The sequence below is a fragment of the Lynx canadensis genome, chromosome B3, assembly GCF_007474595.2.
Source record: "Lynx canadensis isolate LIC74 chromosome B3, mLynCan4.pri.v2, whole genome shotgun sequence".
Taxonomy (NCBI): Eukaryota; Metazoa; Chordata; class Mammalia; order Carnivora; family Felidae; genus Lynx; species Lynx canadensis.
The window spans coordinates 48926618-48952879 of NC_044308.2; the positions used below are offsets into that span (position 1 = coordinate 48926618).

General features: G+C 36.6%; 1 protein-coding gene across 5 annotated transcripts in view; it reads left to right on the top strand.

The window, feature by feature from the left end:
- RAB27A (RAB27A, member RAS oncogene family) overlaps nt 1–26262 on the top strand; it is a 77423-nt gene that overhangs the window by 37282 nt on the left and 13879 nt on the right. For all 5 annotated transcript variants that reach the window (XM_030318141.2, XM_030318137.1, XM_030318139.1 and 2 more), the window contains 4 exons: nt 9144–9318; nt 17194–17279; nt 19465–19568; nt 26076–26199. In XM_030318141.2, coding sequence (XP_030174001.1) covers nt 9166–9318; nt 17194–17279; nt 19465–19568; nt 26076–26199 — 467 coding nt within the window. In that variant the 5' untranslated portion in view covers nt 9144–9165. The remainder of the gene's footprint in view (nt 1–9143; nt 9319–17193; nt 17280–19464; nt 19569–26075; nt 26200–26262) is intronic.

Here is a 26262-nt window from a genome sequence, read left to right on the forward strand (position 1 = left end):
CTACAAGTAATATAACACCCAGTGTTTACTTTCCATAAATTCCTATAAACACTCATATTTTGATCCTAAAAGAGATTCAAGCAATAAATAAACTCTTTTAAGTAAATGAATCAATGGTCTCCATAAATTAAAAAAAAGAAAAGCCATAATTTCATTTGAATCATTCCACAATGGTCTTCCAGAAGAACACTCTCCACTTTCAAGAATAATTCCAATGTCCCCTTCTTTCCTAATGTGTAGTTGCTTGTATTTGTTTACTGGGTTATGTTGCTCACATACTGAAATGATGGTAACATTTCAGAAATAGGTCAACGCCTGGATTGAGACTGTTTATTCTTTATTTACCCTAATAGTTCTCTTTAATACTCATAAAGAATTTGCAAATGTCTAGAGGAAGAATTTACAAATGAGGAAATGTTTGGATGTCCTGCAAGTTTTTGGAAATGTATATTTAATCTCATGGTATTTGCAGATCACTTTATTTTTTCTTTGGATAACTTGCTATGCTGGAATACTACCATCTGCTATAAGTCAGTCTTTTCACTTTGTTTAAATGAGGAGAATGGAATATTCCTATGTAGCAGGTGCATCTATAAATATTAAGCCAAATGATATGCAAATTTAGATTTTTAGCCAGGGACATCTCCCGTTACTGTTAAGGATGGATCCATGATATTCTACAAAACACTGTATTGATAGGAATGTATGTATGAATCATAGGTAATAGGTGAATATCTAATGCAGTTTATAATATTCAGAATTTAGATAAAATCAAACTCATCCTTCAATAAAGTGTCAAGGAAGAGCTAGATTCCAATTTCCTTCTGTTTTTCAAAGCTGTTAGATTTCCACTTAGTTCTCTCTACCCAAGATCTTTTCACAAACAAGACCAGCTCCTACTCAAGAGGACAGAAACCTATCTCCTCATACTTAGACAAGAAATTGAGAAGAGGAAGCCTACGTACAGGGAAGGCAGAGGCTGTCTTCTCTTGTGGAAATGGAGCAGTACACATGTTGTTTCTGTAGTGAGAGTGGATGTGTTTTATTCCAGGATGTAGGAATTGCAATGGTCTGAGACCGTTGTAGCCAGGGCTTATTTGGTAAACACAAGTTGACCCCACTCATATCTTGGTACATCTTAAAATGCTTTTTCTACCCTGCCTCACTCTGTATGATTTCTCTTTCCTTTTTCTGCTGTTTCTATTATGTTTGTGCTTCAGAATGCCAGGAATGGGTCAACAGTGGTTCCATAAACAAAACAAAATAAGACAAGCCTCCTGATTTTTAACATTAAAATTTAAAAACACTGATAGACTTTATTGTTCTATGCCAGTCATTGGTACGTGAACATTTTTATCTAGATGAATGCTTGGATAAGGGGATATTAATATGTACGACAGAACATGAGGCGATAGAGTTCCCAAAAATGCTGATGTTTTATGCTTTATCAGAAAAATAGTTACATTCATATGCTCCAGTTTCTACATAGAAATCACTTTGGGCAAGACAAGTGGAATCCATAAGCTCTATAGCAATACTGTAATATTTTATTAACCTAAGAAGTTCAAAATCTTTTCCAGTAAAAATTCTGGACATATACCTCATGTTTCTCTTTTAAAAGTTGTCTCTTTATTGGCACACCTAGGTGGCTCAGTCAGTTAAGTGTCCAACTCTTGATACTGGCTCAGGTTGTGATCTTGTGGTTGTGAGATGGAGCCCTGTGTCAGGCTCCATGCGGAGCGTGGAGCCTGCCTGGGATTTTCTCTCTTCCTGTTGCCCTCTTTCTGTCCCTCCCCCCTCTTTCAAAATAAGTATTTTTTTTAAGTTTTCTCTTTATTCTCTATTGAGCTTCACATTTTTCTTCGTTTTGCATCTTTATATGCATGCCACACATGTGGCTTGTGCACATATCGGCAGGGAAAAAGTACTATGGGGGTATGAATTTTGATGTCATATTGTGTTATGTTTAGAAAGGAAGATTAAAATATTCATGAGGATTGGCTTTTTTGAAAAACCATAGAGGTGGGTATAGTCAATAGAAGAATATACCTTAGGATGTGTCTAAAAGTGTAAGATTTCCATGGTGAGTATTGGCTCTCCATTGTGCTCAGGCAACAAGCACAGAAAAGGCAGTCAATAAATATTTGATGAATGAAAGAGAGAGTGAATGAGCCAGAAGTATCCTTACAGAGAACTTAAGGCAGCACTACAGAAAATAATCTTGATTGGAGAGAAGAGTACTAAGCTCGAGACCAAACAAGTTTGTAAGGAAATGAAAAACTTGATGATTTTTATGCTCTTTCCACTTTGAAACCACAAGAAAGAAAGACCTAAAGAAAGGATTTACAGGAGATGGTACAAGTATCAAGGTACTTAATTGCTTGGATTTACTATGACCAATAAGAGGCAGACAAGCCCTCAGTTTCTGACTTCTCTTCTTGGGGGAACCAATCAGAAGGAAGGGCTTTGTGACAGAGACGCAGAAGTACAGGCCTTTTATCCCAACTTCTCTGAGTCTAAGCCTTGGTTATAAAGCAATTCATCTCTGTAAGAGCTGGCACCACAGAAAACTTTGGTTCCTGAATCAAAGCAACTATAACTGAGGTTCCTGGCTTTTAAGGAAGGAAAGGAATACAGAGAGAACAAAAATCATGATATGTTAGAAAAGGATACAGTGCTAGAATTTAGACTAGGGATCTAGCTCAGTCCCACATCTAACCTGCTGGTTGATTTTATATTATTCACTTGTCTTTTCTGAGCTTCATTCAGTTTCCTCTTGTAGAAATTAAAATATTCAACTCACGAACACTCCAGCTCTGAAACTGCCAAAAATCACACAGATAAAACTTAGTGTTAGTTTGGAATGCCAAGATAGCTTTTGTGATGGATGAAGACCTCATAAGTGATTGTACCTAAATTGAATGTTTCCTATGATTTTTCTAAAGGTTCAGGTACTGGGTTAAATAAGAATAGATTGTAAAATGACATGCCTTGCTGAAAACTTGATGAGACTATTTGGAATAGTATTGCTAAAGACAAATTTCAATTACTGAACGCTTAACACAGACTAAGCAATATGCTAAAAGCTTTCTGTAGATAATGTCACCTAGTAGCCATTATTATCTCCACTTTATGGTTGAAAGAATGGAGGTTTAAAGAACAAGGAGTCTCACACAAAGAGTCAAAATTTGAACCCAAGCCTACTTCCCATCATATTAAGAAAATATCACTCTTTATGTATTATAACTCTTATACAGACCATTGAGTTTTCTTTAAGGATGATGACCTGATAAAATCATGTATGTCTAGTACTGTTTGTGGCACATGGTGATTATTCAACTAATATTATCCTTTCCTTTTTTTTTTTTTTTTTTTTTTTTTTTTTTACTTTCTGTACTAAATATGGGTGATAGAGGGAAAATTTGGCTTTCAAGAAATGGCTGACCTATCTGGAATAGTTTTAGAATGATTCTGCCAAATGATAGGAGATCCTAAGTTTGGAGTCTGTGATTGACTTTAATAGGAAGCTTTATGGAGAATTTGGGCTAAGGTTGTGTGTGTGGTGGGGGGTAGGGAGAGAGGGAGACAAATGGATCTAATTCCTTTGCTCTTAACTAAAACCACTCTCCTATCTTATTCCCTGAAAAACAATTAAAATATGTTTGTTTTTTAAATAAGGAAGAAGACCATTGACTTTCTCTCAGAAGGCAATTATCACCACTTAGTGAATGTTGAGGAAGTGGGTGTTTCTTGCTTTCTATTGTTAATCTGATGAGAGTGAGGGTGGAGAGCCCTGTGAAAAAATATTTGTATAGGGAGGAGAGGTGGAAGTGAACTGAGTAAGAAAGTCTTTTGCAAGTCCCAAATTAGGGTCATTCTTGACTTTTTAGAAGACACTTCCTTGAGGTATTTCAGATTCTACTTCCTGAAGGAGATCTAGAGTTTAAAGAAGTGAAATTTTTGGGTTCAAGTGTTCTTCATACATAGATCCTTATTTTCTTTTTCATTAATTTTTAGGGACATAGTTCTTTCTTACAGTTCTAAGAAAGGAATATTGCCTGCATATTGACTGTTGGAAGCTAGATTGCGATATGATGACGCTAATAGGAATTAATACTAATACAGGATTTACTCTGTGCCAGACATTGTTCTAAACTCTTCATGTACACATTAGCTCAGTCCCCACAATAACCCTCTGAGATAGGTTTAATGCTTCATCAAATCTAAAATGTGTTGATGGTGCATTTGTGATGTTGCTAGAAGATGCTAATGAAAGGTTTTCACACAATTCTCTCCAGTACCACCTCATTTAGTAACAATCGCAAGATGTCATGGGTTGTAAGACTGTAAAATGTAAGATGCACCCCAATTATAAAGAAATTGAAATAAGAAAGCATATGCATGATAGAATTAATAAAATAAAAATTAATTAAAAAAAATCATTCCTAATTTTCAAACTGCAGAGCCTGAGGCAAAGGGGTTAAATTTTCTAAAGTGAAATGACTGGATTCACATCCAGGTAGTTTGGTTCTAGATTCCATGCTCTTAACCTCTACTTTTTCCTGTCCCTCAACAATGTGCTGGAATTGAGCCCATGTTAGCATGTAGATAGACTGCCCAAGGCCCACTTACTCATCTTCTCATTGGGACATCCATGACAGAATGGCACTGAGATCCTTCTGAGGGAATAAGTGTGTGTAGTATGTAGCACCTGCCTTTAGGGCTGTGATAAAGATTATAAAATACTTAGTGTGTGGGCTTCCAACCCATTTTTAGCAAGAGCAATGCAATTGGAAAGAGCTTTCATGAACTGGCTTCTGAAGCATCGGTAGTTTGGAATACTGACTGCAAATAGTTTGCACAAAATGTTGTTGGGGTGTTCCAAATGTAAAATTCTGCGCTGTATGTTTTCAGCTGAAACTTAATGTTAAGTTTTCTTCATCTGGTGGTAATAAGCATTGGTGAAACACACACATGTGTGTTTGTGCTTGTAGTTTGCTAAGCACTAGAATTATCTTCTGCTGAAAGATGGAATGGTTCCATTAATTCTAGGCTTTAACTAAATAACTGCAAACTCAGAGAAGAATCTTGTTACCATCAATATACCCTGCCCAAACCCTGAAAAATCTGTTACCAGTTTGAAGGCCTACCTCTTTTCCTGAGTCCTTTTATTTCCTTGCAGCTTCCTTCCTTTTTAGAATTCTGGTCTCTGTTAACCCAGACTAGCCTAGTCATTGTGACCAATTTAGGGCACACTTTACATAGCCTCCAAATTTGATGAAGGTTTTCCTCAACTTGAAATCTCTATTTTATTGTTGGATCATGGATCACTGTTTTGCTGCTAGGTCCCTTAGATAAAATGAAGGGTGAGTTCTCAACCAAGGAAGACTCTGGCACTCATCACACCTCTTCCTATTGTTTATCGTATTCTCTGCCAGTGTGCCAATACTCCTTTCTCCCAACCTGTTCTCTATTCTCCAACACATACAATTGAGGTAATTATAAGTAAAAATTTAAGTTTGTTGGTTCAGTGTAAGTGTAAAGCACCAAACCATTGCTTTTTGTGCTTCTGTTTATCATTTTACATTTCTAGCTTTAAACTGTTTGAACATCTGATAAGTCAACTTGGACTAGTTTGAGCCAGTTTTTAATCCATCTAAGACCATAAAAAACATTTGATAGATGACATGAACTAATTTACAAGAAGTTTGATAAAATTAGAGCAAGTATGACTTAGTTGGAGAGATTTAACTGATTAGCACTAACTTGATTCAGTAAAATATACTCTGAAACAATCAAACCTAATGTGAACCAGTCAGAACATGCTTGTTCAGGTCAGAACTTATAGAGCTAGGTAAAACTAGTTTGAAGCAGTTTGAGCCATTCAAACCAGACCCAAGTAATGTTCACTAGATATACCTAATTTTAGCCAAAGTGGCTTTAGGTCAGTAAAAAGGTGGACTCTGAACTCAACTCTTTGATTCTGAACTAGAATGAAGCATTCAGATTTTTTTTGGAACAAGTATGAGCTTATTAGAATGGATTGCAATGTCTGATACAGATTTGAACCTGTTTTTCAGCTGGTCGTAACTCTTTTGCAATAGACATATCAATTTACAATGAGTTGAAAATGTTTTAAACCAGCCACAAAAGATCAGAATTAGTTTGAAAGTGATCTATGTTGTGAACTAGATCTAAGTGATCTAGTTCAGCAAATGACTCTGAACCAGTCAGAAATACTTTGTGCTAGAAATATGTCTTGAGCTGATCAGGGGCAATTTCAGAGATTGTTCTTGGTCTTCAGAGCCAGTCTGATCTGTCCAGAATGGGGTGAAGAGAGTGAGCTAACATCTGCTGTGTACCCAGTATATGCCAAACACTGTTTGTTCTGGGTGTTCCACAAAGAGCATCTCATTCAATCCTTAGAACAAGAGTGTGAAGGAGTATATATTCTTTTTCACAGAATGGAAACTTGAACCAAGGCTCAGAGACATCTGAGTAGCTGGCATGTGGGAGACTTGGGATTCAGCCTGGCTCTCCTGGACTTCAGAGGTCATGTGTTTCCTATTAGGCTACCTTATACAATATCATACCCAGTCACTGTTAAGCCCAACATGCATTTGTAGAAACTTGAGTAACAACAATAAGCTTGGAGATAGAGTGGACATTGGACTTGGAGTTAGGAGATGTATATGCTAGACTGTGCAAATGAGTTAATCTCTATGGGTTCTAATTTTCATCCTTTGGAAAACTGAACCCAGAGAGTGAAAGGTCTGGATCTTTATCTGCCTTGTTAATCTGAAAATAATTGCCTAGAGGCATGATCTGAAGAGTGCAAACTATGATTAATAGTGATGGTGGTTTTTATACCTTTAGTTGTGGTATTTGGTTTGTTAATACCTTCATTTATGATGGCTTGGTTTGTGAATAAACTGTTATGTATTGCTGTCAACATGAATAGAAAACGAAACCCACAAAGAGCATTTGTAGACTTATCTGCGTGACTGTTCTCCCATGATAAATAAACACATTAAATTTTGGTGCAGCAGAGGTAGTTTCATCTGTCTTTGAATTCCGTTCAAGTGGATTTAGAGAATTACAGAAGAGTGATGCCATTGATGACAACATTTTCTTCTGTACCTTAAATGACGTAAAAACACAGATATAGAAATGAGCAAACTTTGTTCAAATTAAAAATAAAGAAGTAAGATAGCTGTTATCATTGCAGACTTCGGAGTTGCTTTCTGCTTGGTCATTCATTTTGAGGGGAACCTCTAAAATGATTAAACACTATCTAGACCTGCTTTTCAATTCTTAGCTCTTATTAGTGAATCACTGGGAGCCAAATGAGATGCTGTAGTGTGATAAACTATTTGTACCCTATTGGTCATCTTCTGGAGAGGAATTCTGTTATGTACCATTAATACTGGCAACCAACCTGTACATACTGAAGCTATAGCATAGGAAGGTCATCATCTGTGAAGTATCATTCTTTATAGTGTGCAAATAGAATTATGAATGTTAGTGGAGGCTCTGCCCTTATCAGCTGACCAGCCATATCTGAATATGAGGTCACAGTCTTCGCTAAGGCATGATGAGGAAATAAATTGCAGTGGCTCTTGGGGGTCGGCATTCAGGATTTTTGGCCATAAGGTGAGTCATCAAATTGAGGATAGGGTGGGGGAGGCACCCTTGAAAACCAATAAATGTCCTTGCTTAAGCTTTTATGAATCTTACGGATCTATAGAAATAATTCCATAGGAAGCATTGAGAATTGTGGTAAAGTTTCTCGATGTGAGGCTGGGTGAAAGTGGATAATGAGAGGAAAATCAGCATCTAATGTAGGCATTTGATGTGTGTGTATGGGTAAGTATGCATGTTTGAATGGGCAGGTAGAGTGGTCAGTGGTAATGGTATAGCTGATTATTTTTCTGATTTTCAGAACGGTTTATTGGTATCATAAATGCAAAGATAAAAAGAAGTAAGCTTTCCCTGGAAGCAGACTACATTTTCAGTTGGACTGGTATTTTGAGTAGTTTGAATCTATTTAGAGAATAAAAACAAATCATGAAGAGTGCTGGTTGCAAAGGATAAAAATAACCATGTTTAGGTCTTGCTGGTAAAAACAGAATTTTTCTTCTGTAAGGTGGACTTTTGTTTTAGTTACTATTGAAGACCTGAATTGGTAGCATTTCTTGTTCAAATACCAAGGCAAGTATGGGTAGGTGAACCCTTTGTAATGGAACTATGGTCTCTAAACAGTGACTGCTCAAATCTGGAACTCAGTTCCCAAGGGAGAAGTGAATTCTAGCAAAGCCCTGACCTAATTGCAATATATAATAACAATAAAATAAAAGAAGCTGCAAGCCAAATTTTACTTGTGAATTTAGCATTGTCTTTGAAGGAATTAACTATAGTGACATTTGAAAATGAATAGGATAAATGAAATTGCCTAGATGTCCACATAAAAGAGAAAAGCCAAGGATCTAGTGCTAGGAGACTCTGAAAAAGAAGGGGGGGGGGTGGTTAGAATCATTTGCACTCCTAATTTTTATTATTTCTGTAACATTCTCCTTTCTCTTTTCTTTTTAAAATTTTTGTTTTATAGGATCTGTATGTAAGACTGAGTGGTTGGGGGTGCCTAGGTGGCTCAGTCAGTTAAGTGTCTGACTTTGGCTCAGGTCATGATCTTGCAGTTTGTGAGTTTGAGCCCAGCGTCAGGCTCTTGCTGAAAGCTCAGAGCCTGGAGCCTGCTTTGGATTCTGTGTCTCCCTCTCTCCCTGCCCCTCCCCCGCTTGTACTCTCTCTTCTCTCAAAAATAAATATTTTAAAAATTAAAAAAAAAAAAAGACTTGGTAGTGGTTATCTTCTTGATTTTCATTCTCACTTGGAATTTTTGTCTTGATAGTACTGTAATGTGCATGTTAAATTTAAATTAAAATGTTATTTCAGTAGTACCTCATCTAGCAAAATATTAGGTCCTTGGGGGCAGTAATATCTAATCCTCTTCACAGAACCCTAGGCATATAGGTGTCACATAGTACTTATTGAGCTGGATATTAAAGTAACTCACTTTATTCATGGAAGATTCTAATATTTCCTAATGGCTTTTTCGTAAATATGCATTTGTTTGTATTTTGCAGGTGAACCACTGAGTTCTTCATTATGTCTGATGGAGATTATGATTACCTCATCAAGTTTTTAGCTTTGGGAGACTCTGGAGTGGGGAAAACCAGTGTACTTTACCAGTACACAGATGGCAAATTTAACTCCAAATTTATCACAACAGTGGGCATTGATTTCAGGGAAAAGAGAGTGGTAAGTTCTATATAAAAATATCTGAGTCAACATTTGCCTTTCTGTTTAGTCTACTTGGTAGGAATTAGAAAGACAAAGTTTGGAATATACCAGTAAAGGGTGCATATGAAAATGCATTATGTTCAATCTAGGCAATGTGATTTAGAAGGTTGTGCTGAAAAACACTTAATATAAAACCAAGGAGATAGGCGCCTGGGTAGCTCAGTCAGTTGAGCATCTGGCTCTTGATTTGGTCTCCGGTCTTGATCCCAGGGTCTTGGGATCTAGCCACATGTCAGGATCTGTGCTGAGCTTGCAGCCTGCTTGAGATTCTCTCTCTCTCTCTCTCTCTCTCTCTCTCTCTCTCTCGCCCTCCCTCCCCTCCACCCCTCTCCCACATTCATGCACTCAACCTCTTTCTCTGAAAACAAAACCAAGGAGACAAAAGTGAAGATTTCTTTTAATTTTCCCTTGAACACCCTTTAGGCTTGTGTCTTTCCCTGGACCTTCACAGTTATTTGTCTAACTTTGTTATGAAACCTACAAACCACCCTGACCCTGATACTCCTGTTTTGTGAGCTATGCTCTTCCCCCTTTGATGTCATTTTTAATGGCCTTTTTCTTAATTCAACCCCACTAAGTGGCAGAATTCATCACTGCTGCCAGAAGGGTGAGGTTGGAGTTGGAGTGAGAATGCCAGTATTGCGTTTTGATCTGGGAAGTAACCAAGGGAACAGTGAGGTTCTACAGAACACTGAAGGAGGGGGCTCTTTCATTTAAGGAACCACAGGACTGAAAGTTATTCTGGTGATGGAGAGGAGGGCAGGAAGTCACTGTGTTAGAGTTGCAGAGAGAAGATGGTCTTCTCTGTGAACTACATTTCTTGCTGAAAAATCAACCCTTACCATGAAGCAGGTCCACAAGGGGTCAGGAGATTAATAACAAAGATCTTTCAATGGGGAATATTCTTCCTAGAAAAGATACAGGGTCTCTGTCTTCCAGGGCAGAAGAATTCATTCCCTCTTAGTCACCCTAGGTCTTTTTTTCCACTGCTAGAGTCTTAAAGGCCCACTGAGTAAGAACAGGATTTTATAAAAATTTTAGTATTGACATGTAATTGGTAGAATCAGCATGTGTATATGTGATTATATTTATCAATTTCCATTTTATAACCTTGTATTTTAAAAATGACTTTATTGAGATATAATTTACATAACATAAAATTCACTCATTGAAAGTGTACAACTCAGTGTTTTAGTATATTCACATTTGTACAAACCATCACTGCTATCTAAATTTAGAACATTTCATCACCCCAAAAGAAACCTCATGCCCTTTAGCAGTCTTTTCCAATTTACCCTCCTTCAGGCATTAATTCATTCTCCATAGGTTTTGAGTTAATTTTGTGTATGGTGTGAATAGGGGTCCAACTTCTATTTTTTTGCATATGGGTATCTAGTCCCATTAGCATTTATTGAAAGTTCTTTCTCTTATGTATGTTCTTTCTCTTATGAATGATCTTGGTGCTCTTGTTGAAAATCAGTTGACCATAAATAAAAATACTTATTTGTGGACTTGAAATTCTATTCCATTCATCTAGATGTCTATCCTTAAGCCAGCACTATCTTGACTACTTCTGCTTTGTACTACATTTTGACATTGGGAAGCATGTCAAAGTCTTCCCACTTTGTCCTTATTTTTCAAGGTTATTTTGGATACCTTGCAATTACATTTGAATTTTAGGGTCAGCTTATCAATTTCTACAAAGAAGCCAGCTGAGATTTTGGTAGGGATTGCACTGAATCTGCAGATCAGTTTGGGGAATATTGGTATCTTAACAATATTACACCTTCTGATCCATGAACATGAGATGTTTTTCCATTTATTTAGATCTTCTTTAATTTCTTTCAACAATGTTTTGCAGCTTTCAAAGTATGTTTTTTGTTAATAGTATTCTTAAGCATTTTAATTTTTTATGCTAGTATTTTTAAAAACTATTACTATTTTAATTTTAGAGAGAGAGTATGAGTGGGGGAGAGAGGTAGAGGAAGAGAGAGAGAGAATCTTAAGCAGGCCCCACGCTCAGTTTGGAACCCTGACATGGGGCTTGTGCCTGGGATCATGACCTGAGCCAAAATCAAGAGTTGGATGCTCAACGGATTGTTTTTATGCTATTGTAAATTGAATTAATTTTTTAATTCATTTTGAATTGTTCATTTCCAGTGTATAGAAATACAATTTATTTTGTAAACTGATCTTGTACACTGGGTACTTGTTGAACTTGTTTATTAATTCTAATTGTGTGTGTGTGTGTGTGTGTGTGTGTGTGTATTTATTCCTTAGGATCTTTTATATACAAGATTGTGTCATCTCCTGTTTTATTTCTTCTTTTCCAATTTGGATAAGTTTTATTTTTTTCTTGCCTAATTACCCTGGCAAGAACCTCAGTAAAATGTTGAATAGAGCTGATGAGAGAGAACATCCTCATCTTGTTTTTGATTTCAGGGAGAAAGAAAGCATTCAGACCTTCACCATTACGTATAATGTGAGTTCTTGGGTTTTCCATAGATGCAGTTTTTCTTTTTTTAAATTTTTTTTTTCAACGTTTATTCATTTTTGGGACAGAGAGAAACAGAGCATGAACGGGGGAGGGGCAGAGAGAGAGGGAGACACAGAATCGGAAACAGGCTCCAGGCTCTGAGCCATCAGCCCAGAGCCCGACGCAGGGCTCGAACTCACGGACCGCGAGATCGTGACCTGGCGGAAGTCGGACGCTTAACCGACTGCGCCACCCAGGCGCCCCTAGATGCAGTTTTTCAAGTTGAGGACATTCTCTTCTATTTCTAATTTGTTGAGTGTTTTTATCATGAAAGGCATTGGATGTTTTCAAAGGTTTTTTTTGCACATATTGAGATGGTTATGTGATTTTTGTTCTTTATACTACTATGGTGTATTGTGTTGTATTGATTTTTGTAAGGCCAATCAACATTGCTGTCCTTGTGATAAATTTCACTGTGTCATGGCATATAATCCTTTTTATATTTTGTTGGATTCTGTTTGCTAATATTTCGTGTCTGTACTCAGAATGGATGTTGGTCTGTAGTTTTTTGTTGTTGTTTTTGTTTTTTCTCATGATATCTTTGGTTTTGGTATCAGTATAATATTGGCCTTATAAAATGAGTCAAGTATTTCCACCTTTTATCTATTTTGGAAGAGTTTGGGAAAGATTGGTGTTGATTCTCCTCTAAACATTTGGTTAAATTCATCAGTGAAGACATTTGTGCCTGGCCATTCCACAAAAACTCTATTTGTCTCCTTATTAGTTATATGTCTATTTAGATGTTCTATTTCTTCTTGAGTTAATTTCTGGTATTTGTGTTTAAGAATTTCTCAATTATAAATTATCTAATTTTTTGGCATACAATTGTTCAGAGTATTACTTTATAATCTTTTTAGAAATGTAAAGTTGGTAGTTTTGTCCTTTAAAAATTTTTCTAATTATTTAAATTTTTATTATTTTTTAGTGTATCTGGAGATACAGAGATCTTTAAAAAACTTTCTGATTTTAAGAGTTTGAGTATTCTGTTTTTATTCTTGGTCAATATAGCTAAAGGTTTATGAATTTTGTTGACCTTTTTAAAGAAAAGACAATTCATTTCCACCAATCTTTATGATTTCTTTTCTTCTGTTTGCTTTTGGTTTAGTTTATCTTATTTTTCTAGTTTCTTAAAGTTGAAAGTTATTTATTAGAAATCTTTATTCTTTTTTAATATAGGTGCTTACTGCTAGAAATTTCCCTCTAGGCAATGCTTTAGCTTCATTTGATCATTTTTTGTAGTTGTGCTACAACTACAGTAAAAAAAGTATTTTAGTAAAAATACTAAAAGTATTTTTTAGTTTCCCTTGTGTTTCTTCTTTGACATATTGGTTATTTAAGACTGTGTTGTTTATTTTCCACATATTTGTGAATTTTCCAAATTTTGGTTTACTGTTAATGATTGCTAATTTTACCCATTGTGGTTAGAGACACATTTTGTATTATTTGACTTTTGAATTTATTGAGGCTTGTTTTTGAATTTATGAGGACATATGGCCTGTCCTTGAGAATGTTTTGTGTGTACCTGAGAAGAATGTATGATCTGCAGTTGTTGAGTGAAGCATTCTGTAGATGTCTGTCATGTCTTTGATTTATAGTGTTGTGCAAGTCTTGTATTTCCTTGTTCATCTGCCTACTTGTTCTATCCATTACAAAAAGTAGAGTATTGGAATATCTCAATATTACTGTCGGCTTATTTTTCTCCCTTTTTCTTCATATATGTCCTTAATGGAGTAACCTTTTTATCATTATAAAATGATAAATAACAATTTTTGCTTTAATTTTACTTTTTTCTGATATTAGTATGGCCCCTCGAGCTCTTCTTTTAGTTTTTGTTTGCATGGTATTTTTTCCCCATCCTTTTGTTTACAGCCTCTTTGTGTCTTTGAATCTAAAGTGTGTCTCTTGTAGACAGTACATTGTTGGATCATGTTTTCAAGTCCATTTTGCCAATCTCTGCCTTTTATTTGCAGTATTTAATCCACTTACATTTAATATAGTTACTGAAAAAGTAGCATTTATGTTTGCCATTTTGCTACTTGTTTTCTATGTATCTTTTTCTGGTATTTATTTATGTGTTTATGCATTTATGTATGTATTTTTGAGAGAGAGCACAAACGGGGAAGGAGGAGAGAGAGAAGGGGACAGAGGATCCATAGTGGGCTCTGTGCTGACAGCAGCAAGCCTGATGCGGGGCTCTAACTCATGAACTATGAGATCATGACCTGAACCCAAGTCAGACACTCAACTGACTGAGCCACCCAGGTGTCCCTGTTTTCTACATGTCTTATTTCTCTTTTTGTTCCTCAATTTCTTCATGACTACTTTATTTTGTGTTCTATATTTACTAGTATACTATTGTAACTCCCTTGCCATTATTTTTACTATATTTGAGTTATTTTTTTAATAGTTCCACTAAGCATTACAATTATCATCTTAATTTATAACAATCTAGTTTTGATGAATACCAACTTAATTTCAATATTATAATGAAACTGTGCTTATATAGGACTTCATTTCCTACTCCCTCCTCTGCACCGTTATTGTCACACAAATTACAACTTTATATGTTGTGTGCCTATCAACAGGTTTGTACTTATTCATGAAGTTGTACTTAAATCAAATGGAAGAAAAGAATTACAAAAATGCATTTATACTTTCTTTTATGTTTATGTAGTTATCTTTCTGGTGCTGTTTGCTTTTTTATGGACTTAATTTGCTGCCTAGTGTCCTTTTATCTTAGCCTGAAGCATTATCTTTATTATTTCTTATAGGGCAAGTATGCTAGTGATGAATATTCTGTTTTTGTGTATCTGGTGATGTCTTAATTAATCATTCAATTTTAAATGAAAGCTTTGTTGCCTATAGAATTATTGGTTGATTAGTCTTTATTCTTTCAGCACTTTAATTATGTCCTCCTACTGCCTTTTGGCCTCTATTGCTTGTATGTGATGAATCACTTTTTACTTGCTGCTCTTTGTCTTTGGATTTTGACAGTTTGATGATGATGTGTCTAGTCAGTCTCTATGAATTTATCCTTCTTGGAGCTCACTGAGTTTCTTGAATGTGAAGACAAATGTTTTTCATCAAATTTTGGGATGTTTTTGGCTATTATTTCTGCAAATATTTTTTCTGCCTCTGTCTTCTTTTGATATGATTGCTAGTTTGCATATGTTGGTATGTTTGATGGTTCCATAGGTCTCTGTAACTCTGTTCATTTTTCTTTACTCTATTTCCTTTTGTGCCATGGCCTAGATAATCTCAACAGACCTGTCTCTTCAAATCAGTGGTTATTTCTTTTGCCATTTCAAGTCTGCTATTGAGCCCCTCTAGTGAATATTGCACTTCACTTACTGTATTTTTAACTCCAGAATCTCTATTTACTTTTTATAGCATCTATGTCTTTATTGACATTCTGTATTCAATGAGGCATTATTCTCATACTTTATTTCTTTAGATATGATTTCCTTTAGTTCTTTGAACATGTTTATAATAGCTGATTTCAAGTCTATGTCTAGTAAGTTCAACATCTGGCCTTCCTTAGGGATGACTTCTGTTGATTTCTTCACTCCCTTCCCCTGCCCCCCCCCCCCCCCCCCCGTGTATAAGCCATACTTTCCTGTTTCTTTATGTGTCTCATAAACATTGTTGAAAACTGGACATTTTAAATGATAAAACCTGGCAATCAAATTCTTCCCCTTTCCTAAGAGGTTTTTGTTTTTGCTCTTTATTTTTGTTGCTGTTGTTCCTGCTGTTTATTTAGTGACATCCCGGGACTAATTCTATCCCAGCACTAATTCTAGTGCTGAAGTTAACTGAAGTCTCTGTTCAGTTAACTCAGTGATAAGCCAATGAGTGGACAGGTTTCTTTGAACCAGTAAGTCTATCAGCCTTTTCCAACAGATTGTGTATGTGCATGCATGCACCCATTGTGGGACATGTGCCTAATGTTCCTGCAGGCAGTTTACAACTCTGCCTTAGCCTTCATTTCCTGCTTGAGAGAGTCTCAAAGTCAGCCATAGAGAATTGGGTCTTTTCAAGTCTTTTCCAAGCATATGTATGGTCCCATACATGAAAGTGGCCTAGTAGATTCCAAGGAACATTTTGGAGCTTTTCAAGACTCCCTATGGACATCTCATTTCCTGTTTGTTTGTTTGTTAGATTTAGCCCCAGTTGGTATTGCTGCCTTTGGTAGCTGTGATGTTAAATAATTGCTGCTGATTGTTTTCAACAAATGTCCTAAGGGTAAGGTTATCATCATAGAGCAAGCTTTGAGTCAGGCAAAGTCAAGTGAAGGCCTGGGAATGGAGATTTACAGGTAACTTTCAGACAGTTCTCTGGGGATAAGACTTGGAGAGCTCCAAACCTGTTCTGCCTCCTTTCAGTGGCTACTATGCTAATGTTTTTCACAGCTACCATAGTTATGCATCTGTTGCTTTTCAAAGCTACTAAGGAGCTGGGGAGGGTGGGATGGGAATAAGATAAATTGAAACAGCACGAAGTTTACTGTTTTTACTGATATTCAGCCATTTTTATGGAATAGATTCTTCTTGGGATGTTGCAAGCCTTTGTTAATTCTCAGAGTTTAGAAAAAGTGGATTTTGACATTTTTGGCCAGTGTTTCATTGCTTTAATGGAGGAAGAGATCTTAAGATGTCCTTCCTATAAAATTGCTTTAGAGTACTTTTTAAAGATGGGATAGGGAAAAATCATAGAAAGGTAATATTTTCTGAAACTAGTGACCTGAGGGAACTTTGAGGAAAGGTGAGTGGATTAATGTTTTGTTTCTTTCTTTAATATTTATTTTTGAGAGAGAGGGAGAGGTAGGGAGAGAGAACACGTGCATGCACAAGTGGGGGAGGGACAGAGAGAGAGAGAGACAGAGAGAGAGACAGAGAGAGAGACAGAGATGGAGACAGAGGATCCGAAGTGAGCTCTGTGCTGACAGCAGAGAGCCTGATGCGGAGCTCAAACTCATGAATGGTGAGATCATGACCTGAGCTGAAGTCGGACGCTCAACCAACTAAGCCACCCAAGTTCCCCAGATTATTGTTATTTATACATATTATATGATATTTATATATATTTCATAATATACTTATAAAAATAGATAACGTGTATATTTATGTTTTATTACAAATTACTGTATTACCCAAAGATAATTGTTTGGAATAACATACAAACAAGGTTGTATTCCAGAGGGTTTTTTTTGAGTCTAGAAGCTTATGGGAGTTTTACTGAATAGAAAAGTAAGAAGAGTAGTGTTCTCAAAAGTTTTCTTTTCCATTTTGCTATTTTAGGTGTACAGAGCCAATGGGCCAGATGGAGCCATTGGTAGAGGTCAGAGAATCCACCTGCAATTATGGGACACAGCAGGGCAGGAGAGGTATGAGACCTTCAGTTATGTGTTTCTTACTGGAGGAAAGGGAAAACCAGCTATGCTCTTCATACAGTGCCTGAGCAGGAAAAGGCCAGCTGATGGGTTGATTTGTACTTAGATAAGACATACTTACAAATTAGCAGGGAATTTATCAATCCGAAATGGTAATGATGTGTCCTTCATACAAGGACAGAAGAAAAATGAATCCTTTTCAAAATAGACCATCTTACTTACGGTCTTTCTTCTTCTTTCTTCTTCTTCTTTCTCTTCCTGCTTTCTCCTCCTCCTCCCTCCTCTCTCTTTCTTCCTCCTCCTTTCTCGTTCTACTCATTTGCTTAGACACTTTCCACCATTTACTTTTGCTATTTACTCAGCCACAAAGACAATTGTAGAATTGCATGCATTATTCTTGATTGTTGAAACCTCATGGAAAATCTGATTGGAATTAACTCATATGGTCAGAGGTTGCTTGATCAAGATAAGTCACATGAAATCTTGATAAAAATTTCTTTAAGTTAGCTAGAAGCTGCTGTTTTCTCTAGTTTTCTTGAAGTATTCTTTTGTTTTTTAACTTTTTATTCTGGAAATATTCAAATATATACTAGAAAGGATAGTATAATAAAATCATGTACACATTTCCCAGCTTCAACAGCCATCGATTTGTGGCCTATCTCATTTCATTTATACCTCTACCGCTTTTTACCCCCACTCCTAAATTATTTTTAAGCAAATTCCAAATAACAGATTTTTTCATTTATAACTACTTTGGTAGGTATTTCTAAAAGATAAGGACTCTTTTTTTTTGTAAAAATGTTCACTAGGAATATTTGAGAAAATTTAAAATATATTAGATGACAAATTCACGTCAGTATTCTTTTCCGTAGAGCCTATGCCTGTCAGTTGCAGGCTTTGCATAAAAGTAAAATGGAAACGGACTTGAAACGGAGAGAGAAAGGATATAGCTGGATAAAACCTTGGAAGAGAGCACCAAGAAAGGCTAGGGACTGAGTCAATAGTACTCTCATCTTGAAGCCAAAGAAATGTTTTTTCAGAGTTATTAAACTTCTGTAGAGACTGAAATTAAAAGGTTATGGAACCCATTGCAATGTCAGGTCAAGTTGAACTTTCTCAGGACAAGGAAAACCTACACAGCAGGCACCATTGCTTTTGGCCTAATTAACTCTTAATTGTACTGTGCATTCTTGGCTCAGACTAATGTATCATGAGCTAGTTCTTGTGGTCCCTGTCCAGCAGACTGTTTTTTCAAATCACATACTCCATTAACACATAAACTTACGTAAGTGATAAATAACTGTAGTATACACTTTTGGAATATCATTATCTTTTTTTTAATTTTTAAAAACTTACACAGATTGTTTTTATTTTATTTATTTTTATTCATTTAATTCCAGCATAGTTAACATACAGTGTTAAATTAGTTTCAGGTATACAATATAGTGATTCAGCAATACACTATACTGAGTTCGATACATTACTCAGTCCTCGTCATGAGAAATGCACTCTTAATTCCTTAATCTATTTCACCCATCTCTTCCCCCACCTCCCCTCAGGTAACGATCAGTTCTCTATAAGATTGTTTTTATTTAAATTTTTTAATGTTTATTTATTTTTGAGAGAAACACAGAGACTGCATGAGCAGGGGAGGCACAGAGAGAGAGAGAGGGAGGGAGACACAGAATCCAAAGTAGGATCCAGGCACTGAGCTGTCAGCACAGAGCCTGTTGCAAGGCTCAGACTCACAAACTGTGAGATCATGACCTGACCTGAAATTGGCCGCTTAACCGACTGAGCCACCCAAGTGCTCCAAGATTGTTTTTATTTTAAAAGAAAATTCCAAATATAATTTTTGGAAAGTATCAGTATGTTTTGAAATATTCTTTCTAGCTCTAGATATCTCTTTACCATATTTTATAAGATACCCAATATCATTGATTATATATATACCTTTATACTGATAAAATGATCTATTATAGCACACTTTGTTAAATCTTGTATAGTTAAGAGGTACCATATGCATGTATAATGTGAAATTATTAGAAATTATGGCACATTATTAAACACCTAATTTGTTATTGATGAATTATTGGAAGAGCTGAGGGAATTGCTGCTAGTTTTATATTTCAGGAGTGAGGCCATGATTTAGGTGACCAATCTGCTTTTATGTTCCTAGGTTTCGTAGCTTGACAACAGCATTCTTCAGAGATGCTATGGGGTTTCTTCTGCTTTTTGATCTGACAAATGAGCAAAGTTTCCTCAATGTCAGAAACTGGATAAGTAAGTGTTACTGTTTCCCTGTCTCCCACTGCCCACTTCCCATAATAAAATGCCCTCTTATATTCTACTTGTGGTGCAAGTTGTTTTGGAGGAGCTCCTAAGGTTTTACTTTAGGGGCAAAGATAACTAACATTCTGTGCTTTTCCTGGTAATGTTAACTTTGATTTGCTCACCACTTCTTTTTTTTTTTTTTTTATAAGTGTTTTAAAGAAATGTTTATTTATTTTGAGAGAGAGAGCGAGAGCAAGCAGGGGAGAGGCGGGGAGAGGCAGAGAGAGAGAGGGAGAGAGAGAATCCCAAGCAAGCTCTGTCAATGTGGAGCCTGACGGGGGGCTCAAACCCACAAGCTGTGAGATTATGACCGAGCTGAAATCAAGAGTCAGAGGCTTAACTGACTGAGCCACCCAGGCACCCCTTTGCTGGGTACTTCTTATCCTATAGGCACATGGCAGCACTTTGCATGTAATCACTTTGGCTTTTCCACAGAGGGTGCTGTTAGCCCCATTTGATAGATAAGGAGACAGAAGCCCAGAGAAGATAAATCTCTAAGTATCTGCTTGCCTGTCGTATACTGTGAGGACTTGTATCATCCCAGGGCTTAACACATACATCACATAGATATAAATATGTTTTGAAGGCTTTGCAGATCATACCCTCAGCTCCATGTCTCTTCTGTACTCAGAGGTCCCTTTTCTGCTTTTAGGGCCAGAGCATTGGGCAGGAGGATCCCATGATGGAAGACTCTAGAATTACATTTGCAAAAATGGTCACCAGTACTACACACACACACACACACACACACACACACACACACACACACACCTTCATCTTGGCTCTTTTCAGAGATCCTAATCTCTTAAATGATTGGTTAGTAGCCACTTAAAATCCTGCTACTTGATCAAATAACAGTTTGCAAATGTACACTTTTATCTGTTGATGGTATTAGTGTAAATTTAGACTAGAAAAATCTATTAAAGAATACTGTGATGTCAAATTCTTAACATCCAAATATTTAAAATAAATATGGTTACTTAAAAATACCTACCATTTGTGGGAATGCAAGCTGGTGCAGCCACTCTGGAAAACAGTATGGAGGTTCCTCAAAAAACTAAAAATAGAACTACTCTACAACCCAGCAATTGCACTACTAGGGATTTATCCACGGGATACAGGTGTGCTGTTTCAAAGGGACACACGCACCCCAATATTTACAGCAGCACTATCAACAATAGCCAAAGTATGGAAAGAGACCAAATGTCCATCGATGGATGAATGGAGAAAGAAGACGTGGTATATATATATATATATATATATATATATATATATACATACACACACACACACACACACACACGTATATACACACACATATATATACACATACATACATACATACATACATACACATACACACACACACACACAATGGAGTATTACTCAGCAATCAAAAAGAATGAAATCTTGCCATTTGCAACCACGTGGATGGAACTGGAGGGTATTATGCTAAGTGAAATTAGTCAGAGAAAGAAAAAAATCACATGACTTCACTCATATGAGGACTTTAAGAGACAAAACAGATGAACATAAGGAAAGGGAAACAAAAATAATATAAAAACAGGGAGGGGGACAAAGCAAAAGAGACTCATAAATATGGAGAACAAACTGAGGGTTAATGGAGGGGTTGTGGGAGGGGGGGATGGGATAAATGGGTAAGGGGCACTAAGAAATTTACTCCTGAAATCATTGTTGCACTATATGCTAACTAATTTGGATGTAAATTTAAAAAAATAAAAAAACAAGTTAAAATAAAATAAAACCAAAACAACAACAACAACAAAAAACCTGATCCTTGTACTTAATATTAATATTAATGAATAAGATCTCTTGAAAACTATCCTAAATCATTAATATACATTAACACTTTTAGCTCCATTTTCAGACAAGCACAATGAGACAGAAAGATACTGGTTTATCCAAGATTATGTGGCTAGTAAGTGAATGTATAGCTCCTGGGACCATGCTCTTAAGCATGACACCCATGGTTCACAAGTCTATCTCTGACAGTTTCTAGACTAGATTTTCATTATTTCTTACCTGACCTAGTCTAATATCCTAATTTGTTGTCTTAACTCTAGTTTCATCTCCCTCAAATCTACTGTCCACATAGCTGCCAGAGTTATCATTCTAGAAGATAAATATGATCTCATTAAAATGTTTCAATGGCTTCCTGTGGCCCATGATAAAGTACCAGATATTTTACATGCATTACAAGATGCTTCAAAATGTGCCACTGGCTGTCATTCTCATCTTCAGCTGATGGCTCACTGATCTTTGCTTCTGGAATTTTACTTTTGTTTTTACCACTGAGTTGCCCTTCTCCTATGTCTCCTGAGGAAGCATCTCCTTATTTTCAGAGTGTTTGCTTAAATGTAAATTTCATGACCCCCATACAATATTATGTATTTCTTCTTTAAATTGCCATAATAGTTTGTACATATTTTTATTATGATGTATGCTAAATTGCTATACTTGTTAACATGTCTTTCTTACATGAATCTGTTAAACTCTGATTTGTGTATGTCTTTTTAGCACCAAGCATGTTGCCTAGAATACAGTAGAAATTAAATGTGCTTTTTATGTATTTATGGAAGGAAGGAAGCAAGGAAAAAATGAACTGAATTCTGGAAATATAAATCAATGTCTTTAATATTGAATATAGCAGAGTTTTAGAGGAGGTTATTAAATATGTTTCTAAATGTTAAAAAATACAACATGACCATTAAATCAGAATACAAAAAAAAAAAATACCTACCATTTAAAAACGACTTGGTGTTTTGGTATTATAAAAGGGTCATTGGCTGTGATTTTGATAGTAGAAAACCTTGTTTTTAAGAACCAGTTTTGAAATAAGTAATTTCTGTGGTGCATTGTGATTTTAAAAGTTTTTTCCCATACTTTGTATCTGGTCCTCACAAGCTCTGGGAGAAGATTCAGGCAGGTGGCGTGTCTTTATTTTAGGATGAGGACTCTGGGCCTTAAATAGTAGTTGACTTCTCTGAGGACATGGAATTTTTGCTTTCAGATCAATAGGCTTTTTAAAATTTTTTTCTTTACATTTATTTATTTTTGAGAGACAGAGACAGAGTACAGAGAGAATGAGACGCACAATCCAAAGCAGGCTCCAGACTCCTAGCTGTCAACACAGAGCCTGACGGGGTGGGGGTGGGGGGGCTGGAACTCACAAACCATGAGATCATGACCTGAGCCCAAGTCAGACACTTAACCAACTGAGCCACCCAGGCGCCCCAAGTTCAGTAGCCTTTAATGCACTTTCTCAACTAAATTGATCATTACCAGTTGAAGAGCTATTTAATATTTTAAGTATAGTTTCCCCAAATTTAGTTGTGCTTACTGGACTTGACTTTGTTAATGCCCGTGTTGCATACCTCATTATTTCTCTTACAGCTGAATGATGGTGGCTATTTTTAGTCCTTTATTTTCAGATCTTGCTTCTCATCTTCTTTTCAGTATCGATAGAACAAATTCTGGGGCTGCCTGGGTGGCTCAGTTAGGTGAGCATGCGACTTCAGCTCAGGTCATGATCTTGCGGTTAGTGAGTTCAAGCCCCACGTCGGGCTCTGTGCTGACAGCTCAGAACCTGGAGCCTGTTTCAGATTCTGTGTCTCCCTCTCTCTCTGCCCCTGCTCACTGATAGAAATGGAAACTCTGAGACAGATAAATCTTGTCTATCTGGACTTTTTAGCTAATTAGGTAAATAACAGAGTTATGTGAAATTATGTGTAATGTATGCATGTTATTTTGTTTTCCTTATAGTGTAAAAGAATTCTTACAGGTAAAGAAAACATATACATTTTGAGGATTTCATATCTTCAATGGAAAATATTCCCCCCCTCCCCAACCCATCTTTAAAAAAAAGAAAGTTATAATGTTCAGGGTCAGAAGTAATAGTATCAAATCTTAATTGGGAATAAAATGTATTATCTATACATTTTATTTTTCCTCCATTAGCATTTTGCGTATTACACGGATCATTCATTTCTTCTTTTTGGGGGGTGGGATACATATCAGAACAAAGGTACTGTTGCATTAAACAGCTGATTCCTGGACTCTGATTAGCCTGGGGAGAGGAGGTCTGTGTCCTCCCTTTGCTTCTCCAGACCTGTACTGGCAGTGCCTTTTCTCTTGACTACGATTCTCTCCGTGCCCTTTTGGGAAGGGGATACATACAAAGGTGAGCCCTGCTGAATCAGGAGACTGAACAGAGAGCTGAGTCCTCTAAGCCTAAATCTGAAATCTGAAAGGAATCAGGCAGTGTTGGATTCACTCATCTGTCTTCCTGGACCTCAGAGAAAAGCCCCTTCTACCCCCCCCCCCACCCTTTTTTAAACTGGTTGGAGTTCTACTTATTCTTTTTTTTTTTTTTTAATTTTTTTTTCAACGTTTTTATTTATTTTTGGGACAGAGAGAGACAGAGCATGAACGGGGGAGGGGCAGAGAGAGAGGGAGACACAGAATCGAAACAGGCTCCAGGCTCGGAGCCATCCGCCCAGAGCCTGACGCGGGGCTCGAACTCACGGACCGCGAGATCGTGACCTGGCTGAAGTCGGACGCTTAACCGACTGCGCCACCCAGGCGCCCCAATGGAGTTCTACTTATTCTTTAAAATCTGGGAAATTATGGCCTCCATGAAATTTTCTGTGATAACTGTAGTTGTATTAAACTTTTTTCCTCTTAGCTTCTATTTTGTACTACTTTGAGGATTTTTAGCATAGTAGGTTGTAGTAGGTTTTTATGTATTTGCCTTTTTCTTCAGTGAGATTTTTAAAAGAATTGATTACTTTTTATATAAGTAAGTCAGTGTTTGTAGAAAAATCAGGAAGAAATAAAAATCGCCAATAATCACACTTACCAGAGTCTCCAAAATAAACACTATTAAACATCATTACTGGTAATACTCACCTAGCACTTCTAAATGCTTTAAAGATTAACTTAGTGGTTCTCAAATGTGCATCTGGATCACCCAGAGGGCTTATGAAAACACGGATTCTGGGCTCCAGATCCAGCATTCCTGCTTCAGTAGATCTGGGGTGGGATCTGAGAATTTGCATTTGTAGTAAGTTCCCTAGTGATGGTGAGGCTGCTGGTCCGTGGACCTTTCTTGGAGAATCACTGAATTAACTCATTTAATCCACACCTTAACCCTATGAAGTAAGTACCATTATTATTACCATTTACAGATGGGGAAACAACTTGGTCAGGGTCACACAGCTAGTAAATGGCGGGCCAGGATTCAACCTTAGACACAGTCTGTTCTGAGTTCATGTTTGTAATCATGACACTGGACACATGGGTTAATAGAACACAGAGACTCTCTGGAGACCAGAAAGGTTTCACAGTAGAGGTAACTGAGAGTCAAGTCTTAAAAGAATGGTCAAGATTCCTGGAAGGAAGGTTGTGGCTGGGTATTCAAGCACATGGGGACAGAATGTGTACCAGCCTGGAGGAAAGAAAGGGCATGGCAGTCAGTGGAAACACAGTTTGGTTTTGCCTGTATAGGCCTTGTTGCCCGATTGTCCTTGAAGGCAAAGGCCAGGGCTCTGAAATTCTGCACCAAGTATCTGGCCTATGTTAATGATCAGTGAATGCTTGCCAACTAGATTTTCTCTTGATAAGATATAATGAACATGACTTTGTAATGAGGAACTAAAATGTCAACACTGTTCTGGTTAACCATGATAAAAATAGGCCATACCAACTTTGAGGTATGTCTTAATGTGAAAGTTTGGGCTGCTTTAATTTTATTATGGGGTATGACGAATAAGAAATAAGATTTGTTTAATTGCTTTTTAAAATTATGCCTATTTACGGGTTTTCAGGTGAAAAGAAATAAAAGCTGTGGAATAAGAATTATAGTCTCCTGCTTCCTCTTGGTTCTGGTGACAGAATCATTTATTATTTATTCTAAATTTTCTCTCCCTTAATCTTGTATCTTGTTTATTTTAATTGAATCGATTCTGCTTTAGGATAATAGAAAAATGTGAAAAACATTTCAGAGAGAAACAAGCTAGTTTGTATGAAGACCGTTCTCTTAAAAATGTTGTTGCATGGAAAGAAACCATAGGAAAAACAGAGCTTAATCTTAAAGCAATAAGTACTAAAATTTTCCAAGTATTTTTCAAATGGCCTTCAACAGAAAGATAGCCTCATGGGTGTATGCCCGTGGTTGCCACATGCACGTACATACTTTTGGAAGGTTAGCAAATTATCCCACTCCTCTGTGATATTTAAATAAGGTGAGGTATGAACTTAAGGATAAGTTTTACATATCTGTCCCATCCATTTGGTTTTGTTGATTAGGTTGTTAATGCTTTTGAAAGCATTATATCATTTCCTTATGTCTCTCTATCCATTTACAGTTTTGAAGCACTTTTGCATATATTTTCCATTGACCGTACACTTACTTTCGTTTAATAATTTTTCTTATAGGCCAGCTACAAATGCATGCATATTGTGAAAACCCAGATATAGTGTTATGTGGAAATAAGAGTGATCTAGAAGACCAGAGAGTAGTAAAAGAGGAAGAAGCAAGAGGACTTGCAGAGAAATATGGGTGAGTGTTTCTGTGGAGAAATCTAGAGAAAACATTTCCAATTCAAATTCCAAGTGTGAATTT